The 24,348-nt window shown below is 41.4% G+C and overlaps 3 protein-coding genes and 2 non-coding genes across 9 annotated transcripts in view; 3 read left to right on the top strand and 2 right to left on the bottom strand.

The window, feature by feature from the left end:
* The window catches only part of UBAP2 (ubiquitin associated protein 2), a 112,129-nt gene that overhangs the window by 55,688 nt on the left and 32,093 nt on the right, over window positions 1-24,348 (top strand). For 4 of the 5 annotated variants that reach the window (XM_048932372.1, XM_048932371.1, XM_048932370.1 and 1 more), the window contains 11 exons: window positions 413-602; window positions 1,343-1,556; window positions 2,978-3,252; window positions 3,766-3,938; window positions 5,053-5,263; window positions 6,436-6,475; window positions 9,842-10,025; window positions 11,489-11,555; window positions 12,842-13,037; window positions 14,253-14,344; window positions 14,723-14,773. In XM_048932372.1, the coding sequence (XP_048788329.1) occupies window positions 413-602; window positions 1,343-1,556; window positions 2,978-3,252; window positions 3,766-3,938; window positions 5,053-5,263; window positions 6,436-6,475; window positions 9,842-10,025; window positions 11,489-11,555; window positions 12,842-13,037; window positions 14,253-14,344; window positions 14,723-14,773 (1,693 nt within the window). The remainder of the gene's footprint in view (window positions 1-412; window positions 603-1,342; window positions 1,557-2,977; window positions 3,253-3,765; window positions 3,939-5,052; window positions 5,264-6,435; window positions 6,476-9,841; window positions 10,026-11,488; window positions 11,556-12,841; window positions 13,038-14,252; window positions 14,345-14,722; window positions 14,774-24,348) is intronic. The other variant, XM_048932369.1, reaches the window with a different exon arrangement.
* Window positions 900-983, top strand: LOC125687441 (small nucleolar RNA SNORD121A). The gene has a single exon (XR_007374071.1). It is a non-coding gene; the product is annotated as a small nucleolar RNA SNORD121A (small nucleolar RNA).
* Window positions 3,372-3,456, top strand: LOC125687440 (small nucleolar RNA SNORD121A). Its single transcript, XR_007374070.1, has one exon. It is a non-coding gene; the product is annotated as a small nucleolar RNA SNORD121A (small nucleolar RNA).
* On the bottom strand, window positions 17,617-20,234 carry LOC125687312 (interferon-like). The gene has a single exon (XM_048932381.1). It carries the CDS (start codon window positions 18,769-18,771, stop codon window positions 18,184-18,186), a length of 588 nt encoding a protein of 195 aa, XP_048788338.1. The 5' UTR covers window positions 18,772-20,234; the 3' UTR covers window positions 17,617-18,183.
* Window positions 20,234-23,714, bottom strand: LOC125687316 (interferon-like). Its single transcript, XM_048932386.1, has one exon. It carries the CDS (start codon window positions 23,258-23,260, stop codon window positions 22,679-22,681), a length of 582 nt encoding a protein of 193 aa, XP_048788343.1. The 5' UTR covers window positions 23,261-23,714; the 3' UTR covers window positions 20,234-22,678.

Below are 24,348 nucleotides of genomic sequence, written 5' to 3'. Positions count from 1 at the left end.
CTTCGATCCCTTGCTCTTTTTAGAGGGATAGTGTGGTATGCAATGCAGATAATTGATGCATAAAATGTGATGGAAGGCAGGATCCATTCAAAAGTGGTGTGTCTTTTATAACTTGTCTCCAGTTATGTGGCTGTGTTTATCATATATGTTATGTGATGTTGCAAAAGTTGAGAATCTTGAAAAAGAGTGCAAAGATGAGCTAGATTCTAACTATGGTAAATGCCTCAGCTAGTAGAATTTTATTTACTCTCTTCTTCCTCTTTCTATGGAGGGTTTTTCTGTGACAGACATACAGTATTCTTAAAGGCTGTTGTTAGCAGAAGATGTTAGGCTGGTACAGAAGCTTTATCTAATACCATTAGTATTTTCTTCAGTTTCAGCATGCTTATTCTAGCCAAACTTTTCCTTACAGCATTGATATGGTGACGTTGCTTCAAAAGCCGATGACTTCTACTCAAGAGACAGAAGGCAACTCATTTGAGGCTTCTCACCAGCAGACCTTTGGCCAAGCTCTGGTCTTCACAAATTCTCAGCACAGCAACCAGATGGCATCAGGAGCTGGCAGTAGCAGTGCTGTAAACTCCTATTCCCCTCAGAGTCTGGTAAAATTACCTTATGCTTTCTAAATACTCTTCATTAGCAAATATTATAAGTTAAGCAATGTTTCTACTAATGGTCATTTCATGAAATGCTTCATTATTTGTAAAATTCAGGTTATAAATGCTACAGAAATGGGATTGAGAATATCCTTTCTCATATACAAACAGTCCTTTCCTTGTATTTGCTGAGTGGTTGTTCCTTGGTATACATTAAGTTCTTATATTAACTTTTGAATACAGAAAGGTGCATTTTGCACGTTGACTCAGAACAAAATCATTTATTTATAATGAAGAGCTCTATGCCAGGAAACTGTGATGTGATACTTCCAAGCACATATCTGAGTGCTGTGTGAGGAAACATGAGTATTTCTGAGTTTTCTGGAGTGATATGAGTAAGACCTCTCTTCTTTAACAATTATTAGAGTTTAAAATCGGGCTGGTGTATTCTTTGAAAATCTATTCAGCTATTAGTAATCAAATGTCTTTTTGAAATGCATGAGTTCAAGAAATTACAGCCTGAGTATCAATAATAACAGGAGAGTCCAGGCATGTGCTACAACTGCTGAATTTTTCACTTGTTGTAAATTAGCAATCTGGAGCTGAGGAAGTTTTACTTGTTGCCAAATAGCAGCTGTTGGCACTGACTTTATGATTATGTTCCAGTGATTAATAAAATACTTAACTCCATTTCTCCCTGCCTTTGTTTTAATTTTTTTATTTTCTGTTCCCTTATTTTTTGTCAGTCTGCAGTTCTTTGTTCTGGCTTTGGAGATCTTGGATCTTCCAAGTTGGCGAACTCGACTGGATCCCAAATCTTGGACCAATTGAAATCTCCAGGTTTGGGCCAATTTACTTCTCAACAAAACAACAGTAGCTCTACCACCACTACTACAACTACCCCATCATCTTGGGATCTAAAAGCACCCATTACTCAGTCCTCAGTCCTTAGTCAGTTTGGTAAGTGCTTTAACATAACCTCTCTTTCTCTATTAGTCTGTAAAATTTCTTTAGGCTGATGTCAGCTGAAAATTGCCTTGATGAAAGGCTTTTTTGCTTTAAAAACAATGTTAGCAATATAACTCATAAAATTTTAGGTAAGCTTGTCTGCTGGTGATAGTTGTTAAAAATACATTACAAACTGTGTTTTGGTTGGCATAAGGCTATCTGTAGAACGTGTTAGTCTACAGAAGTTGTGGAGGCTTCATGTGGTTACATCTTCAATTTAGTGTGCCTGACTATTTAAGTGGAACTCTGATGTGACTTAGTTTCTCAGCAATTCCAGGAGAATAAGTCTTTTGTCTTTTTGCCTGTGCTGCTTCTAGCTGAATACAAGATTTTACCATATTTTGTTGCCTTTTCCCTATTTTCTCTTCTAACCATTACATGAATTTTGAATGAGTACTGCATAATGTCTTCATAGTGTGTATCTTCTCACCGTTCTTCCCTTGTGTGAAGTCTGCATGTGCTGAAAATGATGCAAGTTAACCATTTTGTCTGTTTGTAATTGTATGGATTTTTCATTTAAGTATGATTGGCAGAAACAGTAGTGACTGTGACAGGAACTTGTACAGTTCATAGCGGTGTTCTTGCTGTAAAGAGTGCCTTGTAGCTATCTTGTGTGTGTCTGTGCATGTTTGCAAATAGATAAGCAGCCAGTTTAGTGACATAATTTTTGGCATGCAGCAATTCTACAAAAAATATTTGTTTTACTGTACATTTCAAGTTGGTAAAATGCATTAGAAAGCAACTGAATAAAAAAGCCCCTGCAGATTGAGTGCTGTGGGTCTCTTACAGTTCTTAGCTAGTGCTACAGTCTGTTCCTTGGCTTTCAGAATCTGAAAATTATGCAAGAGGAAGACTTAGGAAAAAAAAAAAACCTGTAGATGTCCAGTGTCTCTGACTTTCAGCCACACTCAGATCGTAGATTAGTCCCTGTTTGTGCTGAAAATCTTCTTTGTAAAGCAGGAAATTGTAACTCATAGTAATTCTGAGTTGCAAGTCCAAACTCCTTGAAAGTTATCAGAGTTTATTTGCACAATTACTTGCAGTGAAACATGCCACATTTGACTAAAATAATGCGTAAAATTTTTGTAACCTACTGCACATCGTTATGAAACTGTACAAATGGGTTTAATCCTTACTTTTAAATAAAACGAAATACTTCACAAAAGCCGGTTATTTAAGGTAGTGAACCTAACATATTGGCCTTATTATTGCAATGGTAATGTTCCATGAAGAGCTTGTGTAATGATTTCTGGAAGAGACTTGCAGCAGTAGCTGTCAGGTGTGTCAGGAAACACAATTTTTTGCTAAAAAGCAGTAGCATGAAGAGCAAAGTTTAATGCCTTAATTTTGATTTCTCCTCCCAAACTGACCAGACTTTAAATCCCAGCCGGAACCATCCCCAATTCTGAGCCAGCTGACCCAACGACAGCAACAGCAAACACAGGCAGTCCCTGTACCTCCTCCTGGGTTGGAGTCCTTCTCCTCCCAGGTAAAACTCCGAGAGCCCTCGCCGGTAGACACCTCCACAGCTGTCAGCAAGATGTTACAGCTCCCCACTATGTCTATGGATAACCAGACAGTGACAGCCCATCAAACCCAACACAAACAGATAAAACCACCAAAGCGGAGAATAACTCCAGCATCCAAGGTGGGTGATTTGTTGGCACCCAATTCTTAGTAAACACACATGAGTTTCTAGGGAGAAGGGAAGCAAAGACCATCGCTTCCTGTTTATGAAGTAGGGATTTCTAAGCAAATAGCTCTACAGTCCAAAATACAATGATGTTGTCTTTCCCAAGCACATATCTGATTGCACTGTGTGGAAAATGACTGCTGCTGAGTGATTTTGGATTGACTTAAGTGGCAAAAAGGCAAATGTTGGATAGGGGAGGGTGGATGTGTACGATACTTGCATTTCACAAAGCAGCATGGCTTAGGCTTCAGCTGCAGATTGATGCACAGAATCAGTAAGTGAATTTGAGGTTACAAGAATAAAATTGTGATGTAAACTGGAGGGTTGTGACCATGTAGTTGACAGCAACAACTGAGTTGGTAATTGAAGAAGCCTGTAGTTAAAGGAGTTAATGTAGATAAAAAACAAGCCACAACCTTTTATTTGCTTTTTTTTTTTTTTTTTTTTTTTTTTTTTACCCCATTTAAGATTCCTGCCTCTGCAGTGGAGATGCCTGGGTCAGCTGATGTGACAGGGTTAAATGTTCAGTTTGGAGCTTTGGAGTTTGGATCAGAGCCTGCACTCCCAGAGTTTGGATCAGCTTCAAGCAGCGAGAATGCCAGCCAGACAACCAACAATAGCTTGTACACAAAATCTGTAAAGTATGTGCAAGTTCCCCATGCGCCTTCTTAAACATCCTCTTTAAGGATCAAATTTGTGCAAAATATGTCAAGACACAATTGCCATCTAATAGAAGGGGAAAATATGATGGCTTATAAGGATTTCTTTTCTGTGGATACTGTGTTGAAAGAGAAATCTCTTTAATAATAGCAGCCAAAATCTTCCAGATGGGTTAATTTGAAGCTGGAGCTGACATGAGTGTCAATAATCTTAAAGCAAGCTAGCCTTAATATAACTGCTTCATGTTTGATTAAGCAGATTTTCAAATTTGCTGGAGGGTTTTTCCTCACAGTGCAATTTTTTCTGTATTGGATCAAAGAGAGTTGAGCATGGTACCATCTTTGTGTACCAGATTGTGAATATGATGCTCCTACAGAATCATGAAAGTATCCAGACTTTCAGTATGCAGAAGCTTTTATTGAAATGCTAGCATTGATAATGATAAGTACAAATATATCAATAATTCATTTATTTCTTCCTTACTTGTCCAAAAAGTGGCATTGGTTAAAAAAAAAAACAAAAAACCAAAAAAACAAAAAAAAAACTTCCTGAAGTTTATTCAGGAACACTAGTGAAAAATGGACCTTCACGTTTATTTCTAGTTCTATAAATGCATTAAGCTATTTGGAAAATAAAACATGGTGCATGTTTTGAAGTATTTTTTTTCTTTTCTCGTAGTTAGTTCTGTTAGATAGTTACTACAAGTGTTATAATACTATTGCCAAAGGGGGTTTAGTGTTTCGCATTATATACCAGACTTTGTGGATCTAATTTTTTAAGAAAGAAAGATGATCGTTGCTTATCATTTGAGAGGGAGGAAAATGACTGTAAATTGCTTGTATCAATTCTTGTTTTGGTTGGTCTGGTAGGAGGAGGGTGAACGGTGGTTAATCCAACTTTTGTTTTTGGAGAAGTGATTACTGGGGACCAGAGAAAGAATATACTTATTGATGATTTTTTAATATTAAAAAATGGGGGTTTGACTACATATTTTACTTAAGTATTTTTATCAGCTCCTGTGTAGGAGCTCATATTTTCATGAAGGTGTTTGGGATCTAATTTGCCATATTGGTAAATAATTTTTACTTTTTCCAGTGATCCTTTGAATACCTCTTTGCCAATATCCAATCCAGTACAGGAGTCCACCTACACAACCTCTGCCATCACCTCTTCCAGTCTGACCTGCTCATCCCAGAGCACTAGCCCAGTAACAACAACTTCCTCCTATGACCAGACTTCTGTGCATAGTAGGATACCGTACCAAAGTTCCATGGCTCCATCAGATCCAACTCCAGTCGCAGTTACGGTGAGTGAATTTCAGAAAAAAGCTTTTGAAAAAGGTGAAATATTCTCATACCTCTTAGACTTTTATTACCCTGCTGTGTTACTACTCCTAACCAATCCAAGTGGCTTCTTTGATTCCCAATACCTGCTGTGTTACCTGTGTTTTCTTTTCCTATTGTGTAGCCTTTATTTGGCTATGCTATACTTAAAATGTGTATGTTTCTGATCTTGTGGGTCGTGGCATCCTAAATTGGTGTTTGATCCTTTTATTTGGTAATACTTAACATTCTAGTTAAGTATCCTTCCCTGAGACTTAGGTTTTAGAGAGGAGACTCTCTGTGTATATAGTATTCATGGTGTTTTTCTTTTACCTGACAGTTCCTATCCAAAGATCAATTTTTGAATCTTAAGGAGCCTAGCCAATAGATCTCAAACTGTTCGTGGTCCCTCTAGCATTATTCTTCTGTTGTATTTAGACACCATTAGAAATTAATACTGTTTTATTTTTATTTTAAAACACCTGGGATGAGATCTCACTTAAGACAGAGAGGATCTCCCTTGGGAGATGGTTATTCCATATAAAGAGAGTAGGTGCTCTTGTAAGTTCGTTTTAAGAGAATTTATTAAATGTTTAAGGAACTTGTGAGTGTTTGTAAGTTTGTTTACTTCTGGCCTTTGTTATGTAATGGCTCAGTCACACTTGTCTTCTGCACTAGCTCGTATGTACTGGTGAGGATCAAGCATAGACTATCCACTTCTGTACTCCAGCGTTATCCAAAAAGCAACTGATGCTTCTCGAGTCTTATCTTTCAATGGAAAAAAATTGGCGTCTCTGTGTAACTTGGATAGTTAAAATTGTGAGTTGCATTAGATCAAAAGCACAACCATTTCCTATATGTTAATGCAATTCTTTCTTTCATATTGATGTGAACCTGAAGTTTGTAACATACAGTACATGGGAAAGTCTCCTGCTGATGTGTGTAGTATGGGCTATGTATGGGATTATGTATGCTCAGGACACTTTGCACTTGAGAACTTACGTGGTTTTGTTAAAGGAGTAAAAGGCTAGTTTTCTTCCTTGTCTTTCGATTTAGAATGAATATAGAATTCTGCATGAAGCATGTTACATGTGTGGTTAATTCTAAAAATGTAATATATTTCTAAGATAACGTGTTCATTCTCCTTTGTTTACAGAACGGGCACAGTGGTGTTAGAACACAGGCAACTCTTGACAGTAAGTTTACAGAACGTGGTTGCTAACAGGACTCTTTTTCTGATCTTTCCTTGAAATTTGTTATGCATGCAATTTTAGCAGTGACATCTGGTTGAAGGCTTTCAATAGTTCTCCCTGCTTAATTTTTGACTAATCGATCGGAATTGATTTTGTACTTGCACAGGATGTACTGCTTGCTTATTGGAAGAATGAAACATGGAAGCAACTCTGTTGAATCTATACCCACTGTGCAACACTGAGCAGTATTAAGCATTAGAAAAGCTGCTTTACTGCTTTTTCTCCTTTAAAAACATTTCTGAAGCTATTTAATATACAATTTCTTAACTTTTAATCAATTTTTATTTGGAAAGCTGCAACTAGCATAGCATTTAGTTTGCATAAGTAAAAGAAACAGTCACATTCTTGTTAAGCGTAGTGCTCGATTGTTCAATTGCAGTCCTGTAGGGAATAACAGTGACCAGCACACTCCCTCTGCTGGGTGGCTTGCAGTCTTGCAGTAGACCAACAGTAACACAGTGTGCTTTGATACACTTCTTTTCGTCTTGGCCCATTCTTTCTTTCTTGAGGGGTGGTATTTTACTTGTAACACTCCTTATCTCTTTGATAGTATAGTTTTGATTTTTTCATGCCAGCCGCCCTCAGACAAGGGCTTTCACTGGACAGTTTCACAGTTTCTTTAAAAAAGAACAGATGATTTATTGAAGTGACAAGCATAACATATTAGGATTGCTGTTGATAAATGCTGTAGCTGTAGTAGTACTAATGTATGATATTAGAGCTAGCAAAACACAAGGTATCCCGGCTGTTCTTTGCCAAGAGATGGGGCTCAGTGATTACCAAGGGAGCGCCTCCATCTTGGTGGAGCTCAGCATCCTATCTCTTAATTTTCTGCAGTCCTCATTTTCTCTGCCTTTCTCTTGTCTGAGTCCTTCCAAGATGCTTTCTTTCTCTTAGAACTTAAGCCATACCTGTTTGCTTCCATGCGTGGTGGTTTAACAGGATTTGCATGGAGGGTTGAGTATTATAGTCACATGTTTAGCAGGTTCTTCTTAGAACTCATTAGCACACTGAAGAATGTTAACTTTAATGTTTATTTCATATTAATGAAGTAAAAGGTTCCACTGTGAGCACTGTGGCCTTTGGGATTCTGTGCTGAAACATGAGCAGCTCATTCCTGCAACCCTTAACCAAAATGGGACTGCCCTTGTTGCTGAAAGACTCCCTCCTTCATTTGTGCTTTGTGATGACTTTGTAGATCTCCATCCCTAAGGCTTACAAAAGAGATAAGCAGTCACCATTGTTTCTCATGTGTTATGTGAAAATCACACACCCCTAAAGCTTTCTTACTGGGATTAAAATAATCAAAATGTAGTTGTTGTTCTTCTGGCCTTTGTATGCTGCTTTATGAAAATTGTCGAGGGCAGCAGCTTGAATTAATATCTTCTAGAATTCCAGCATTTCATTCCTTAGTCTCTCTTCCCCTTAAACTTCTTGGATAGTCCAGCTTTTCTATATTACAACATGGAAAGAACTTGACTATTTGGGTCAACAAATTTTATTAGTATTTCATTGGTGTCAGGTTGAATTTAAGTGAACAGAAGTGAGAATACATGTCCAAAGATTTGCCTTGTGAAAGACTGTAATACATAGGACAACTTTGAACATAGAAAACTTTGTCATGTACAGAATTAACAACTGATTTTTGAAATTCACTTCATTCACTTTTTGCTATGGAAAGCAGTGATCAGAGAAATTGTAGTATTTTTGTAGTTATTCCGTAGCCATTAAATTGAACTTTCTCTGTGTCAGCTCCCTTTCAACGAAACTTCTATTTTTCTCTATTTCAGGCCCATAAACTGGGATCAGTTTTCTCCCACGTATCTGTTTCATGTGTCCAGACTGTTTTGCCTTTTGTTAACACTTAAGGCAGTGGCCTTTTGTTTTCTGTATTTGCTTCTAATATTGTTAGCTGTTCATCCCTTGTCTTACCTGCTCCTGCTCTTTAATTTCCAGGTCTCATTCTTTTTAAGCTCTTAGCAACTCAAAACTAAATATCTTAGTATTATAATTCTGACAGTCCTGTTTGTCTTGCAGTTTCCTTGTACATCATGTTCAGACATAATTTAAAAGGTCTTAATAAAGATGGTGATACTCTCCCTCATACTGGAGAGATCTACTTTGATTTCAAGAAGTGAATCCTGGCACAAATGTATTAGAGTTTTAAGTAGTGTTTACTGCTTTTTATGTAAGTGTTGTCAGGAGCTGTCAGGTAAATACAGTTGTGTCCTCAACTGTGCTTTTTTTTTTTTTTTTTTTTTTTTTGTCACACAAATTTCCTTGTTGTCAGCTATCATTGTGCTTATTGCCAAGATCAAGACCTCTTGCTTTCTGTTTACCCAGCACCTGGTCCGCAGACTAAGTTGGGTCATTCAGGGGAAAGCCAGTATCAACAATAATACTTACAAGTATTTTCAGACTTTAGGTTGTGTGACTTCAAAAGCATTGTGAAAATAGCAGTGATCCACTCGGTAGTGGCCTCTGGTGGTGTGTGAGGGTATGGTCGTGGCAGGGCTCATACACAATGGGTCACAACTGTTTCTGAGATTTTTTTTGGTGCATGGCTGGCTAATTCTGTACATTATCCTTCTTCAGAGGACAAGAGAAAATGCTCGGAATTATGATAGGAATGGTAAATACACATTTGTGGTAAACAGGCTCTATTATGTATAGGTAGAAATGCTAACCACCTGTCATCTAGATTAAATAAAGTGAGACAATATTTACAACTGTTTGTGCGTAATGCTTTGGTCAGCTTTGACATTTTATTATACCTTCTTTTATTCTACTACAACGCACATTTGAATCAGTACACCAGATTAGTTATTTGTGCCTTTATGCTCCAGCAATCAAAATCCCAAACATCAAAAGTGCTCTTTAGGTTGAAGTGAAGAACTGGAGCTGTAGATAAGAGTAGATTTTTGTAGTACCTTGAAGAGTGCAAGCAACTTTTCTTTATGGAAAGGATTGAACTTCAGTGCTAAGAATTTTGAAATGAGGATGAACTTCTGAGCAAAAGCAAGCGTACAGATAGTGGGAGGTAACTGAGGACTGTGGTTTACAACATGTGTACCAGTGAAAATCAGAAATGTATTCTAAGTGAGGAGCTTAAAGAGAGAAACTGATCACTGTATTGTCATTCCTTCATTCCATAGTAGTAGCCAGATCATTTAATACTGACCCTGGCTCCTATCAGTCAGATTTCTGTAAAACAAAGGTAAAATACTTACATATTGTGTTTCTGAACTCATCTTGAGAGTCAGATATGTTGGAATTGGTGTTTGAATGTCTCTTTTCAACTCATTGCAGCTACTTCATCAGTTTCAGTGTCTAAGACAGAGCCTTCTCCCTCGCTACCTTCTGCTGGTTCGCTGCCTAGCGTGGTATCCACGACCACTTCGCTTCTGCCTTCAGCATCTCAGCATGTGGCAACGTTGCCCAGTTTGCCTCAGTCCAATGACTTGGCCAGCAGCTCCCTCTCCCAGCTAAGCAGGTACAGTGGAAGTTGTGGTAAACTGTGAAGGGAGGTGAAGTTGTGGGGAAGAGGTGTATATAAGGGTGATTGCATATAGGAGCTGTCAGACCATGAGGTCCCCTTTTCTGTCATGAATTATAATTTAGAGACAGAAGAAACAAGGATTTCAATAATTTCAATAAATTATAAAATATAAATTTCAATAAAACAATAATTTCAGAAGAAACAAGGATTTTTTTGCTTGCAGATAGGCAATATGGGCTGTCTGTTAATGATGGAACAGTGCTGCCATCAAATTTTCATGGCTTTTTAGCACTTCTATGTTTCAGTGGGATCTTGCTTCAGTATCACAATTTATCACAATCTAAATTAGCAGAATTGATTCTTCCACTTTGCTTTTCCTACTTTGTCCATAGTGTCTGCTTTATGCTTGAATTTATGTGTGAAATGATCCCTTTAAGAGTTCATTAATTTTCTAAATTAAAATAATTCTATACAGACAGAAAAATTACAACAGAACACCACACAATAAGTCATTTCCTTAAGACATTTGAAATATGACGTTGGTGTTCCTTGGAGTCTATGCAGCACTGCTCATTTACAGTCTCTGATTTTTTTTGTCCCTGTTACTTGAGCTATTTTCTCAGGCAGGTGACATCCTGGAGCTATACTGATCCTTCATGGTTGTATTGCTCTCATTTGTACTTTATTTGTTGTTGTAATAAAACTAATTTCTTGGGATAACACAGCTTTACATATGTAGGCCAAATGGGGTGTGGTAGATTCTCTTTTGCACTACTGTTGGTGTTTTGTTTTTTTTTGCTTTTAATGGATATTGAATAAAATGGTATAAGTGTCAGCCAACTAGAATTACTTCACCAAAATTAGAAGAAAAAAAAACCCAAACAACCCATATCCCTGCACTTGTTGAAAAGCTGTGTATGTTAGTAGAAATTTTAGTTGGAGGGTTGTTAACAGTTGGGCAAACACTGAATGCCATGAAAGGATGTTGCCTGAATTCCAAATATGTCTGTCTTGATTGTGCTGCAACTTGTCTGAGTCTCTACTGTAGGTCAGGTAATGGATTGGGGATTCTTACAAGAAAGGGAAAGTGAGCAAGGAAATAGTTTAAAACTGTATGCTGGACGGAACCATTTCTTGCTGCCTGAAATGGTGTCATCCTGTTTTCTGCAATAGAGAACAGTTTAAAATTCTTGAAGCAAAACTAGTCTGTGAAACTGCCAAGGTTATTGTGGTCCATTGCCCCGAAGAACTGATGTAAGCATTTGCTATTTAGTCAGAGTGTGTAATTTATTCTGAATCATTGTACAATCTTCTTTTAAGCATTAGGTAGTTTGATATTGGCTAAAGAAGTTGCTTGTAGGGATGTGTACATAAATGTCCCTGTATATGCAGTAGGCACATAAGTAAGTTGTTCTAAGAAAAATTCATTGTACTAATTCTTTGCAATTTCTTTCTAGCTCACTTTCCAATCATCAAAGCAGCCTCTCCCCTGCCTCAGTGTTATCTTCAGGCGCGTCACATGCAGTAAGTCCTGTTAGTATTTAATAGATATTTAGCATATAGTCACTTCCAGAGGTTCTTAATTATCAGAAAAAGTTTGCTGTGTCCCAGTATGCCCAGAACTGAGGTTTGTCTCAGGATAGGAGGACTACTAGTCCTCTAGTGGTGAAAAGGTTGTCATTACTACTTGTGATTTGTACTTCATTGAGAATAACTGTTAGAAGCTTTCCAATTGCACAGCTGTAGAAAATGGGTTTTTTTGCTAGGAAGGGGAAATGGAATAATGAGAGAACTTGTGCAATAAGTTTATTAAAAATAACCTTTAAAAGTGTCTGTTTGAAACTGCTCTGAAAGGTGGAGTACTAGCAATCTCCACCAAAAAGGTTAACTGGAAAAATGCAGGTGATGGAGTGGTATATATATCATGACAATGCCTCGTGACAAATGGTGTTAGAGTTTATCACATGGCATTGTTGTCATGTAAGTATTTAATACTTTTGAGAAAAGGCAAATGTTATTGAACACAGTGCTGTGAAGGAGGTTGCACAAACATAAGTCAGGCTGCCATGCTCTGTGATGGAGCACTTCTGTACTATTCCAGTTAAGGTGTGTTTTTTCTTTATGCCTGTTTTAGTTTGTGTTCTTCATCCTGAGTGAAGGCATAACTTGAAAATTCACACAACAGGAAGGAAGGACATGTGCATGAGTGCTTACAGCTTCTGTGTGGTGGTGATGATGCTGTATTTTGCAAGTGTGGCCAGATTTAAAAGTTAAGGCACTGTATTATGCTGGGTTCAAGCCATGAACTCCCTTACAGTCAGGTGTTCCTGTAATGTACCTAATCTGCTTGTTTACTGCATTGAGTCTGTTGTAGGTTGTTGCAATTTTAATCTTTCCAATTGTACAAGTGCATTGTGGAAATCCCAAGAGCCTTGTACTGAATTCTGAAAACAAATGCCATCTTTTAAAAGAATATAAGAGCTTATTTAATAGAAGAACTAGCTTAAATGATTAGGCAGCTCAAGGGCAAAAAATAAAGCAATAGACAGACATTTAAAATTCTGTGATAGGATTTTCTGATTTTATAGCTGTTTGAATTTAACTTTCACAGAGTAAATTTCTATGAATATTTAAAAATCACAGGCTTGCAACTTAGTTGCTTGCTTGCTATGCAGTTAATGCATTTACTATTAAACATTCTCTTGCATGTGCTAATGTTACTTAATAGATGGTTGTTTTTTTTTTCCCTCAACATCTTTCACTGTGGTTTATTTGCTCTGTGATCCTCATCCTTTTTGTCTTCTTTCTAGCACACTAGTGTTGAGAACACAACTTCGCTCCAGCCCTCAACAACCTTTTCAGCTGCTTCAACCTCAGCCACTAGCACCACATCATCGGTTGTCAGCATGGCAAGCAGTATGAACACTACAAACAGCCTTGGCCTGAGCGTTACCAGTGTGTCTATACCAGCTGCTACCACACGGGCAGCTCCTTTAGTGTCTTCAGGTTCGCAGTATTAACAGATCACATGGATAGACAGAAGACTTCATTCTGCAGGGCTGTCAGTCAAGCATCTCACCAGCAATAACTACTATGCTAAGAAATCCACACTCTTTGACTAGCATTTTCAGCATGCTTTATTTGCTGACTTATAAAATAAAGTTGCTTGCTTTTGTGTTTTTCAAATTTGCTAGGGTGTGATGTGGCATTTATATAGCACATTCTATCCTCAGAGAGCTTTATAAATAGACATGAGCAATTCCGACTTGCAGTTTCGAACTAGGAGATTTACCTGGTTTGTATTTCAGGTTGTAATTAGCTCTTGACTGTGAGTTCACATTCGCTTTAATTTCAGACTTCTCTGTGACTTGAATTCATTAGACAGTATAAAAATACATTGTAGTGGATTGATTATCATATGTCAAAACCCTACTGCCGCATATATGGAGGAAAGAAGTATCTCATGGATGTCTGGGTTTTTCTACAGCAATAACCATATTGAAAAAAGGGTCTATTGACAGAGAAACTGGGGAGGCTTCCTGTACTTAAGTAGAAGCAATACTCAATGTCTCTGGTGCTTCTGTGATCAACTTAACTTGCTAAAGGAAAACTCTGTGGAGGGAAGTGAACAATTTTAAGTATTAAAATCAAAATTATACATGAGAATTTCTCATTTCCCATTCTCGCTGTAAATGGAGCATCTGACTGACTAAAGTGCCTTCTTTTACCCTCTGCTTCATGGAGACAACTGAAACTGTCTCAGTCTTCTCTTTGCTTTTCTCAGCTGTTACAAGTCCCTCACAAAAAGTACACTGGCAGCATTTAATGCTTACCAGTCCATTGCTGGCAGCAAAAGGGGAACATACTGACAGCAGAAAATGAAAGAATTTATGTTCAGATCAAGAACATTGCCTAAATTCTTATCTTCAGGAGAGGCCTTAAGGATTGTGGGAACTTCTGTCCTGTAGTTCTGCCTAGCTGAACGACAAAATTGGACCGTTCTCTGATGGGACTGTTTTAAGTCTAAAGTAGTTGTGCTTTTCCTTCCTTGATGTGTGGATGTGAGGCGATTTCATAAAGTGGCATTAAATTCTTGTGTTGTTCTGCTCTTTAAAAGCTACGCTAGTGCAGCTCCAGGGCTTGCGAGCTATCTTGTTTTCAGTGCTGAAGCCTTTTCTTTTCTGAAGGTCTTCTTTAAGTGTCTGTATTTTGGTTCTACAGGCAAAGCTCCCCCCAACCTGCCCCAGGGTGTACCACCCTTGTTACATAACCAGTATATTGTGGGACCTGGAGGACTTCTACCTGCCTACCCAGTAAGCAATTTAATTGTACTTGTCCTTAAACCTTGATGCAAGTGGGCCCTCCAGACCTGCTGCTGTCTATGCCAAGGCATTTTGAATTACGAAAATGTTGAAGAAATATGAAATATATGTATTGGTGTTCACTGATATTAATAGGAAACTTCAGAATTGTTTGTACAGACCTAGCTGAGCTACATTAGAGTCACAAAACATTTCAGTCTCCACTTTATTTGTGTGGAAGTTCTACAGTGCTCTGTCATTGCACAATGCAACATATAGCCCTACACCTTTAACTGAGGCTGAATCTAGATCAAACTGTTTAAAGCCCTGAATTCATCAATGTCAGAAAAAAAGTGTTACAATGATGTTGTATTTTTATCTGTCTTCAAGCAGATTTATGGTTATGATGATCTCCAGATGCTTCAATCCAGGCTGCCAATGGTAAGTAAATAGCTTGAGTTTGTTTCATTATAAACAAGTGATCTTTAGTGTTGATCATCTGTACAACAGAGTACAGAGTACTCTACAATACAAATTACTTCATATAATGTTGATTAAGAGCTTATCCGTGTGTTTCATGTTCTGTTTTTTTAATATCCAGAATGATTTTACCTGACGTTGTAGACTGATATAAAGCGATTGTTCCATTTGTCCATCTGCATATGGAATACAGAAGCATAGTCTATGCTTTGACTAGAATTCTTTTAACTGTATTGAAGCAACAGTGTAAAATCTCATCAGTTCTAATTGAAATCTGAGTATGAACTTCTCCTAGCAAGGGGTGGCATAGTAAACAAATAGACATCTGTAATGGCATAGTATACACGTTGATAAACATTGTGTGCATGTTAAAGATTGTGAAGACTATTAGCATCTGGCATATTTGCAGTATGCACTATGGCAACAAACCCATGAGCAGCAAGTGGGAAGGTATGAAAAAGTTTGTTTTAACTGAATCCAGAATGAAAAGGACATATGAGTGAAACTCATATTCCAGGCAGTTAGACTCATAAGGATGGTTAGCCTAGAATGTGAAAAGGTGAGGAGTTGTTACATGTCACCCTGAAAACTGAAGTGAAGATGGTAGCATGTAACTCAGAAAAGTAAAAGGATGAAGCAGTGCACTATATGCATAAAGGAAAAAAATGAGCAGTGCACTGCAGTGATCTGAAGAGGAAAGGTATTACTGAGTGAATGTTTTGGCCAAGTTCAAGAAAGTGCCAGGTCTTCCATGTGGAATCTGGAGGTCAGCCAGTTGGAGTACAAGGATGTCCCAGAAAAATACTGAAAGTCAAAGGAAGGATAGGCACACAGGATAGTGCTGTGGTTAAGAGAAAGACAGAAATCAGTTGAGAAAGAAATGGTTTCAAAAAACCCAGTCTGACAGCTGAATTGAGATGGAAGAAAAAAAATGTGGATAATAACTGATAATTAATGGTATGTTGGAAGAAAAATGTATTGCCAGAAGAGAAGATAAATGAAGCCAAAAACGGAGGTAACAGGTAATGTTAAAAAGGGTGAATATTTCCTGTAATGAGAAAAAGAAAAGCCATGGAAAAAATACCAATATTTAGCTGCAAAAGAAGCTTCATAGGTGTCACAGAACTATGGTGGAAAACTGGCTGTTTTGTTGTTGGGAAGTTGTTCAGTGGAAGATTTTAAATTGAGGTCTGATGTAACTGACATTCAGTGATTTGGAGATCAGTAATGAAGGTTTCTGAAAATCATTTTTATTTTCTAGTAAAACTTTTGAAACTCAGAAAAGTTGCAGAGTGAGTGGACGACTCCATGTTGAGATAAAGGGAAAGACCTAGCTAAATGAAGACGTGGCAACCTGATACCAGTTCTGGGAAGAAGTTACCAGATAGCTAGGAAAATAGAGCAAATATGTCATGGAGAGTGAGGTGGGAGGTATTAAATGAGAGATCATGCAATGAAATAGGGTAATAAGAGCTGTAGTATTAAAGCAAGGACAACCCTGTGGAAGTAAAATAAATAAATTAATTAAAAAAAAAAAAAAGGATTTGATGAATGTGAAGTAAAGAAACAAGCAACAGACACAAGCAAGAAGATGCTTGGATAAAAATATTTTTTAAAAAAACCTACCAGTAATGAAAGCTGTGCTGCAGAAAGTGCTAGAAGTAGATTTATGATTCTAGAATAGATGCTCTCTTTACAAAAGAGAACTTTGGTGACATGTTTCCGGTGACTTGAGTTCATGTAAGACAGTAAACAAAAAGTCTTGGAAATTTGGGAAGGTGTGGCACACTGCAGGTAAAAAATGTGAGACAAGAGAGCAAACAATAATTGGCCTGGGCTTAGGAGTGTGCACAGAACAGGTGAGCAGGAGGTGCAAGAGCTGTGGGCTTTGAAAGGTTGTGGTCAGTGTGGGCACCTTGTGCTACTGTAATGCAAAGATGTATGCTTCTGCAAGCCCATGTCTGGTCCTCTGGCTGCTGTTATTGATAGGGGGGAGCATGCTTATGTCCTGCTTCATCCTTATTTTTCCATGGACATTTGTGTCAGAAAGATGGTGTAGCTTACTTTCACCTATAAAGGCAGAAGATAATGTTAGAGGAGATGAAAATGGGAACTGGTACTTCAAACTTCAGTTCTTGAAAAGTGGTAAAGGAGTTAGACGAATTGAGCATCAGGGAATAAATGTGGTTGCAGGATAGGCTGCTGCAACTCCTGAATGATTTCTTCAGTCTTCAGGCTGGCTAATTCTCAAGTTTGTGTGTTCAGAAAGAGACTGTTCTTTGAGGTTGCTTGGTTGATAAGTAGTGGAGCTATGTATGTCACAGCTGTGGGAGCTAGTCTCTGAGGTTCCTTTTGAGTCAGGGCAGCACTGACACTAGTACAAAGTAAGCTGCCCTGGCTGCAAGTTTTGGGTTGGTGCGGAGAATAAGACTTGTGCAAGGAATGTATAAGGGGCACACCTGCCTGACCATTTCATTGCTATGCCTGTTGAACATGTGACTTGAATAAAATGAATGTCCAAACATTTTAGGAAAAATGTCCAAATTTATATGCACAACAGTTAACAAAGTAAGAAGATAGAGATGAGTACTCAGTGAATGTGTAGAATCTTTGGCAGATCTACTCAGTGCCTTGGCATGTTCTTAGCAAGTTAATGGCAGACAGGAGATGTGGATTGGCCTGAAACGTATGGAAGAATGTCCATCCTTGCAGGAGCCTGTGCACAGACAAGAATCTGGGGATCTCCTGAGGCCTTTGTGGAGGTGGGTGAGTGGGTGGGTGGGTGAGTATACGACGTAGGGAGGTTTATTCCCTCCTGTGATGCTTTATTGATTCTGATAGCAAAACTACTGACAAATGTCTTTAAAAAAGGTTTTTAATTTCTGTCCTATAAATACTGAACAGATGAAAAATATGATGCAAACAAATAGATTCAGTTAAATAAGAATGTGATGAGTAGCCATGGCCAAAGGGTTTTTGGTAGCTATTAGCAGTGTCTCTGTATGGTGAGTAAAGGGGAGAGTTGAGGTATGCTCATGTTAGTGGAGCTGCTGTTGGTGTATGGCTGTGTCAGACAACAGGTGTTGCGGTAAAGGCGTGGGGTATAGGTAGTGTGTGACGAGGCTTGAACTGACTATTTGTTTGTAGTTTTCACTTTTGGCTGCTGATTATTAGTAAAATGGCCTTATGTAGGTTGCTCCTAAAAAGTACTTGTGGTTGAGCAAAAGAAGATGCTAAAAGCATTATTTTAATAATTTTTTTTTACAAGAAGTGAACTTTAGTCTGCTATTAAGATAAATAAATAGAGAAATAATTGCATAAATAGTTGAATAAATAGGTAACTAGGAAGAGGGTGGGAGGTGCGCTTGGGGCTAGGTGCGCGTGTTGCCCACGAGGTCGTGGATGTGCAGGAACCAGGTGCGAGCTCGTAGGCAGACGTGGTCCCAGGCGCAGGCGCTGTAATCGTTGTTGTGGAGGAAGGTGTGGAGGCAGCTGAAGTGTTTGTTGATGGTGAGGTGAAGGTTGCGAGGCCATCGTGTGCGGGAGCGCGTGTCGCTGCCTGCCAAGCACTGCTCGAGGTGCTGGGTGTACTGCTGGATCTGGTTGAGGAGGCTTTGGCGTTGGCTGTCGACCCAGTGGGCTGGAGTGCTGGGTCCGCTGAGTATTTTGAAGAGGTGCTGGAGGATGTCGTGGGTGGTTCTGTCGGCTTGCCGGGCGTTGCTGGTGTCCAGGATGGTGTCGTTGAAGGAGCATGGCGCGCTGTGCTGTGGGCACGGCTGGGGTGGGCTGGGAGCCATGTCCCGGAGGAGCTGGAGGCTGTCACGAGAGAAGGTGGCATCCTGGGGGCGAAGGTGGTTGCAGGCGGTGGCGGCAGCAGCGGCGGCGAGAGCTTTCATAAGGAGCGTGAGCAGCAGGATGCTGTAGCCCCGTGGGTGCTGTGGGCTTGCAGGCACAGCCATGGTGGGACTCTGGTTGTGGTGGGCAGGAGCCTGGTGGGGCTGGGTGGTGGCAGTGGTCTGTGTGCTGCCGCGGTGCCGGCTTTATGTGGTGTGTCATCTTTCCCTTCCTCGCTTTCCTCTTGCTTAGAGTTTCCGTCTGTGGCTTTCACTTTTGGCTGTTGGTTTCATGTGGTTTGCAAGGAAGTGTGTTTGTGGGGTTGGTGCTGTGTTATCGGCTTGTATTGCGTCTGTGCTGTGGATGTGTCCTTTACTTTTTTACTTCCTCTGAAAGTTCTGGTGTTTTTCTTCTTCCACTGAGATTTCCAGTCCTGCTCAAGTGTCTTTTTTGATGTTACGTAATAACATTGTTTGCAAGTTTTGTGTATTCAGTTTTTTGTCATGATTCTATATTAATGCATCATTTCTTATTACATTTTAGACTACTTTGGTTTGATACATTTTTCATCAATTCAGAGCTCTCCTATGCAACCTGTCATTCAACAAGTTGACTTTTTTGTTTGGTTTTCAGTATTTTGACTGATGGAGATCTCTTTGTATTTACTCTTCCCTTTCTTTTAACTCTAAAGATATCTGAATGGAAATCTTCTCTGAGCTCTGGTACCTTGAAAGCTGTAGAACCATGCAAATTTCATGACAGTTGACTTTCTGTGCTGTGTTGAATGGGGGATGAGAAGAGCAGTTTTGTTGTGAACAATTTCATGTTCTCAGTTTTGTTTTCTTGCGGTGTGAATTGAATGTTTGCTTTGTAGTTGTCTTATAGTATTGGAACTTCTCTGTCTCTCTATTTCTGTGTTTTTAATGAATCAGAGCAGCTTTTCATGTTTTGAAATTTTTGCAGTGTTTCATTGTGGAAGAACTCTTTCCTGAGAGTTTTTATTGCAATCTGGTACTAAGGGTAGTTTTGCCAGAGTTTTCTGAACGCCTTGTTAAGTGACACTTCTGTCTGTCTGCAACGATGGACATCCTTCAACCTTCCCGATCCCTCCTTGGGTGTTGAATTGCATTCCTGGTGAATACAATAATTTTATCATTTTAGTTGATCACAAGTTTAGAAAATTTGAAATTCAAGTTAGAATATCCTGCATTTCTCTTGTCTTCTGCTGTTATCTTCTGAGGAGGTATGGGTCTCTTCATCTGCCTTGGCAAATGGAATCATTGAGGTCCCATGTGTGTAGAATCACAGAATCGTTTGAGTTGGATGGGACCCTTAAAGGTCTTGTAAACCATCTTCCCTGCAGGTAACCAGGGACATCTACAGCTAGATCAGATTGCTCAGAGCCTGGTCCAACCTGACCTTGAATGTCACCAGGGATGTGACAGCCACATCTCTGGGCACGCTGTCCCATGCTGTGACGCTGAGTATTTTAGAATCATAGCGGGTTGGAGAAGACCTCCAAGATCATGCAGTCATCACTGGTTGTTGAGACATTTGGATGAGGCTGTGTGAGGAGCTCAACATTTCATCTCCCATGTGAGTACATCCATGTGTTAAAAGCAGGCATGAGCATATACACCTGACATCCACCTGTCACCAATGTTTCCCGTAAACCACATCCCCCAGTACAACATCTAAACATGCCCTGAAAACCTCCAGGATTGCTAGTCCACCACCTCCCTGAGCAAACCCATTACAGCGCCTGACCACTTTATCAGAGAATTATTTCCTAATGTGCAACCTGAATCTCCCCTGGTGTAACTTGAAACCATTCCCTCTAGTCCTATCACTAGTTATACAGGGGAAGAGGCCAACCTCCACCTCACCACAGCTTTCTGTCAAGTAGGTGTAGAGAGTGATAGTCACTTCGGAGCCTCCACTTCTCCAGACTGAACAAGGCCAGCTCCCTCAACTGCTTCTCATAAGACTTATGCTTCACACCCCTTACCAGCTTCACTGCCCTTCTCTGAATGTGCTCCAGGGTCTTGACTTTCTTGTGGTGAGGTGTCCATAACTGAACGAGTGCTCAAGGGGTGGCCTTACAAGGGCTGTGTACAGAGGGATGATCACTTCCCTGTTCCTACTGATGACATAATTTGTGAATCAAGCCAGGATACCATTGGCAGCCTTGGCCACCTGGGCACACTGCTGGCTAATGTTCAGCTGAGTGTTGACCAATACCCGCAGATCTGTTTCCTCTACACAGTCACTCTGCCCCAGGCCTGTAGCATTGCCTGAGGTGGTTGGGGCCGAAGTGCAAACAGCCTCCATAATGCTCTGAGTAATAAATGCTGCTCCTCTTCGCATTGCTGTCAGTCTGTCTCCTCACTGTCTCTCAGGGCAAAGACTTCCTCCCTCTGTTCCAAACAAGTTTGGGCTGTGGTGTGGGCCAGGCATGGTGGCAGAATGGGCTATGCTGTAGTCCAGCTCAGCCCTTGATACAGTGACAATGGGTTGGGCTCAGTCATGTCTGTCTCCCTGTTGCTGTGGCCCTTGGCTTGAGGAAGGCAGAGCAAATAGTGCAGGGCGGACCCAGCTCAAGCTGTGGCTGGTTTATCTCACTGAGTGCTGTTGAATGGGGACAATCATTGGGTGTTGAGACATTTAGATGAGGCTGTGTGAGGAGCTCAATGTTTCATCTCCCATGTGAGTATATCTGTGTTTTAAAAGCAGGCATGAGCATAAACACAAACATGATCCCAGGTGCAAGCACTGTACTAGTCCTGCATGAGGAAGCTGTGGATAGATCTGAAGTATTTGTTGATGCTGAAGTGAAAATGGCAGGGGCCCAGAGATTGGAAGCAGATATTGCTGTCAGTAAAGCAATGCTTAAAGTGAAGCAAGAACTTATCAGTGTGGATGAGAAGTTGTTGAAATGGATTGTCAATACACTGGGCTGGAGTGTTGGTGCTGCTGAAGAATTAGAAATGGTGCTGAAGGATACATAGAGAAGAAAATATGGCACTAAGGGTGTTAATCGGTAGGCTAATGGTTGATACAGTAGAGATGAAAGAGATCTGGAAAAGCATAGAAATCTGGAAAAGGCTGCGATGGAATAAAACAACTGTCCTGGAGGAGAATGCTCTACAGGCAGACTATCACCAGAGAATAGCCTTGGCTCTGTGCAGCACCGCTTAGCAGCAAGAGTAGGCGTTGGTGTGTTAGCAGCGTTGTTTTTCTCCTGGAACCAAAACACCGCATCGTATCAGGCGCTCTGAAGAAAACGGTTCTAGTGCCAGCCTGTGAAACTAAGACACAGCGGTACTGAAATCCATGCTGTGCCAGCGTTCTCCACCCCGAGGTGAGGCGGAGTGGTTGCCAAGAAGGTGCCCCGTCATGGTGGAGTAAGATGACTGTAGCTTCCCGTCTCTTAGCTCTGCTGTCTCCTTCCTTCTCCCTGCCTTTGTCTGCTCTGCTTCCCCTTAGAAGCTGAAGCTTGTGGGTTTCTCTGTGTGGGGTGATGTTTGACAGGATTTGCGTGAAGAGTCAAGCACTGCAGTGATACGCCGCCTTTGCGTTCTTGCTGACCGTACTCAAGGCTCGAGTTAACTGTAGGGCTACTTCTGCCCGTCCCCGCGGTACCGCTGTGGCCGTCAAGCTGCTGTGCTGAAAGTGATAATCAGCTTCTTGCTTTGGCTTTGTTAGTCAAAGCGGGCCGGTCCTGCTGCCGCAGGTGTCCCTGCTTTGTCCGCTTTTTGTGGCGACCTCGTGGATCTCCCTGGACCTGCAAGGTTTACAGAAGAAGTAAGCGGGTACCGGAGTTTTCAGAGCGGTGTGTGAGAATCCCAGGGTTGGTTGCCCCCGCCAGGGGCTCCTGTGATTGAGCGAAAGGAGGCAGTCGCAGGCAGTTTTGGAAAGGAGAGCTTTATTTTGTCTGAATAAATAGAAGAATAAATAGAGGAATAAATAGCCGTTTGTACAAATAGTTGAATAAATAGGTAACTAGGAAGAGGGTGGGAGGTGCGCTTGGGGCTAGGTGCGCGTGTTGCCCACGAGGTCGTGGATGTGCAGGAACCAGGTGCGAGCTCGTAGGCAGACGTGGTCCCAGGCGCAGGCGCTGTAATCGTTGTCGTGGAGGAAGGTGTGGAGGCAGCTGAAGTGTTTGTTGATGGTGAGGTGAAGGTTGCGAGGCCATCGTGTGCGGGAGTGCGTGTCGCTGCCTGCCAAGCACTGCTCGAGGTGCTGGGTGTACCGCTGGATCTGGTTGAGGAGGCTTTGGCGTTGGCTGTCGACCCAGTGGGCTGGAGTGCTGGGTCCGCTGAGTATTTTGAAGAGGTGCTGGAGGATGTCGTGGGTGGTTCTGTCAGCTTGCCGGGCGTTGCTGGTGTCCAGGATGGTGTCGTTGAAGGAGCATGGCGCGCTGTGCTGTGGGCACGGCTGGGGTGGGCTGGGAGCCATGTCCCGGAGGAGCTGGAGGCTGTCACGAGAGAAGGTGGCATCCTGGGGGCGAAGGTGGTTGCAGGCGGTAGCGGCGGCGGCGAGAGCTTTCATAAGGAGCGTGAGCAGCAGGATGCTGTAGCCCCGTGGGTGCTGTGGGCTTGCAGGCACAGCCATGGTGGGACTCTGGTTGTGGTGGGCAGGCGCCTGGTGGGGCTGGGTGGTGGCAGTGGTCTGTGTGCTGCCGCGGTGCCGGCTTTATGTGGCGTGTCATCTTTCCCTTCGTCGCTTTCCTGTTGCCGAGAGATTTTGTCTGTGGCTTTCACTTTTGGCTGTTGGTTTTTGTGGTCTGGGAGCAAATGGCTTGGGTGTGCGTGGGGCTGTTGGTGGAGATCCTGGTCCGGCGGTGTGTTTTGGGTGGCTGGCTGCAAGGGTTGGAAGGGGGATGTGAAAGTGGTGGGGCGGAATCTTCTGGGTCAGCTGTTCTGCAGATATCTGTTTTCATCCTTTCCCTTAGGCCTGCGGGGAGAGCTCTGGTGTATCCTTCAGTGAAATCCCTCTTCCTGTTCAACTCTGCTTTTCTTACGTAACGCCTTAATGCCGTAATGGGTCTTGGTCTTTCGACTTGAGATGTGTGCTGCCCATGGCTTGCTTTCTGTGCTTGTTTCTTAGAAAGCACTGCAAAGTGAAGCGCGTTGGAAGAACCTTGGGTAGTTTCCGGCGGCATGAGGAACTCTGGGTTGGCTGTTGTAGTGGTCGGAGTAGGCAGCGCCGCCTGCGTTGGAGGCTGCTGAGAATACGTAGGAAAGGCTTGTGCTTGAGGAGGAATGAGAAAGGGAAGCGATGCTTCCGAGCGGGTACTGCGGCTGTGGTGCTCCTCGGGCGCCGTGTCTCCTTCCTCCGTCGTCTCTTCTTTTCCTTGCTTTGTGTGGCATCCGGTGAGAAGGAGGAAATGGACCAGCAGGCGGATAGTTGTAAGGCAAGGATCTTACGTTGCGGAGGCCAAAGGTTTGTCTGAGTGTCCAGGAGGAGTCCACAAGCCTTATGGAGGCGAGCCCCCTGATGTAGTTATTAAGCACGTGTTGAGGATGAGGAGACTTGAGGAGATGGTAGAATGAGAGGGTGGTTTGGTTTGGAAAGGGACCTCAAGTGCCGTCCGCTTCCAAGCAACCCCCTTTCCGTGGGCAGCACCGCCTTCCACTAGAGCGGGTTGCCCAACGCCCCCTCCAGCCTGACGTGAGAGGCTTCCGGTGTTGGGGCGTCCT

Source organism: Lagopus muta, chromosome Z (assembly GCF_023343835.1).
Source record: "Lagopus muta isolate bLagMut1 chromosome Z, bLagMut1 primary, whole genome shotgun sequence".
NCBI lineage: Eukaryota > Metazoa > Chordata > Aves > Galliformes > Phasianidae > Lagopus > Lagopus muta.
Note: the sequence above shows the minus strand (reverse complement) of the source record. Positions and strands in the feature narration are given on the sequence as shown.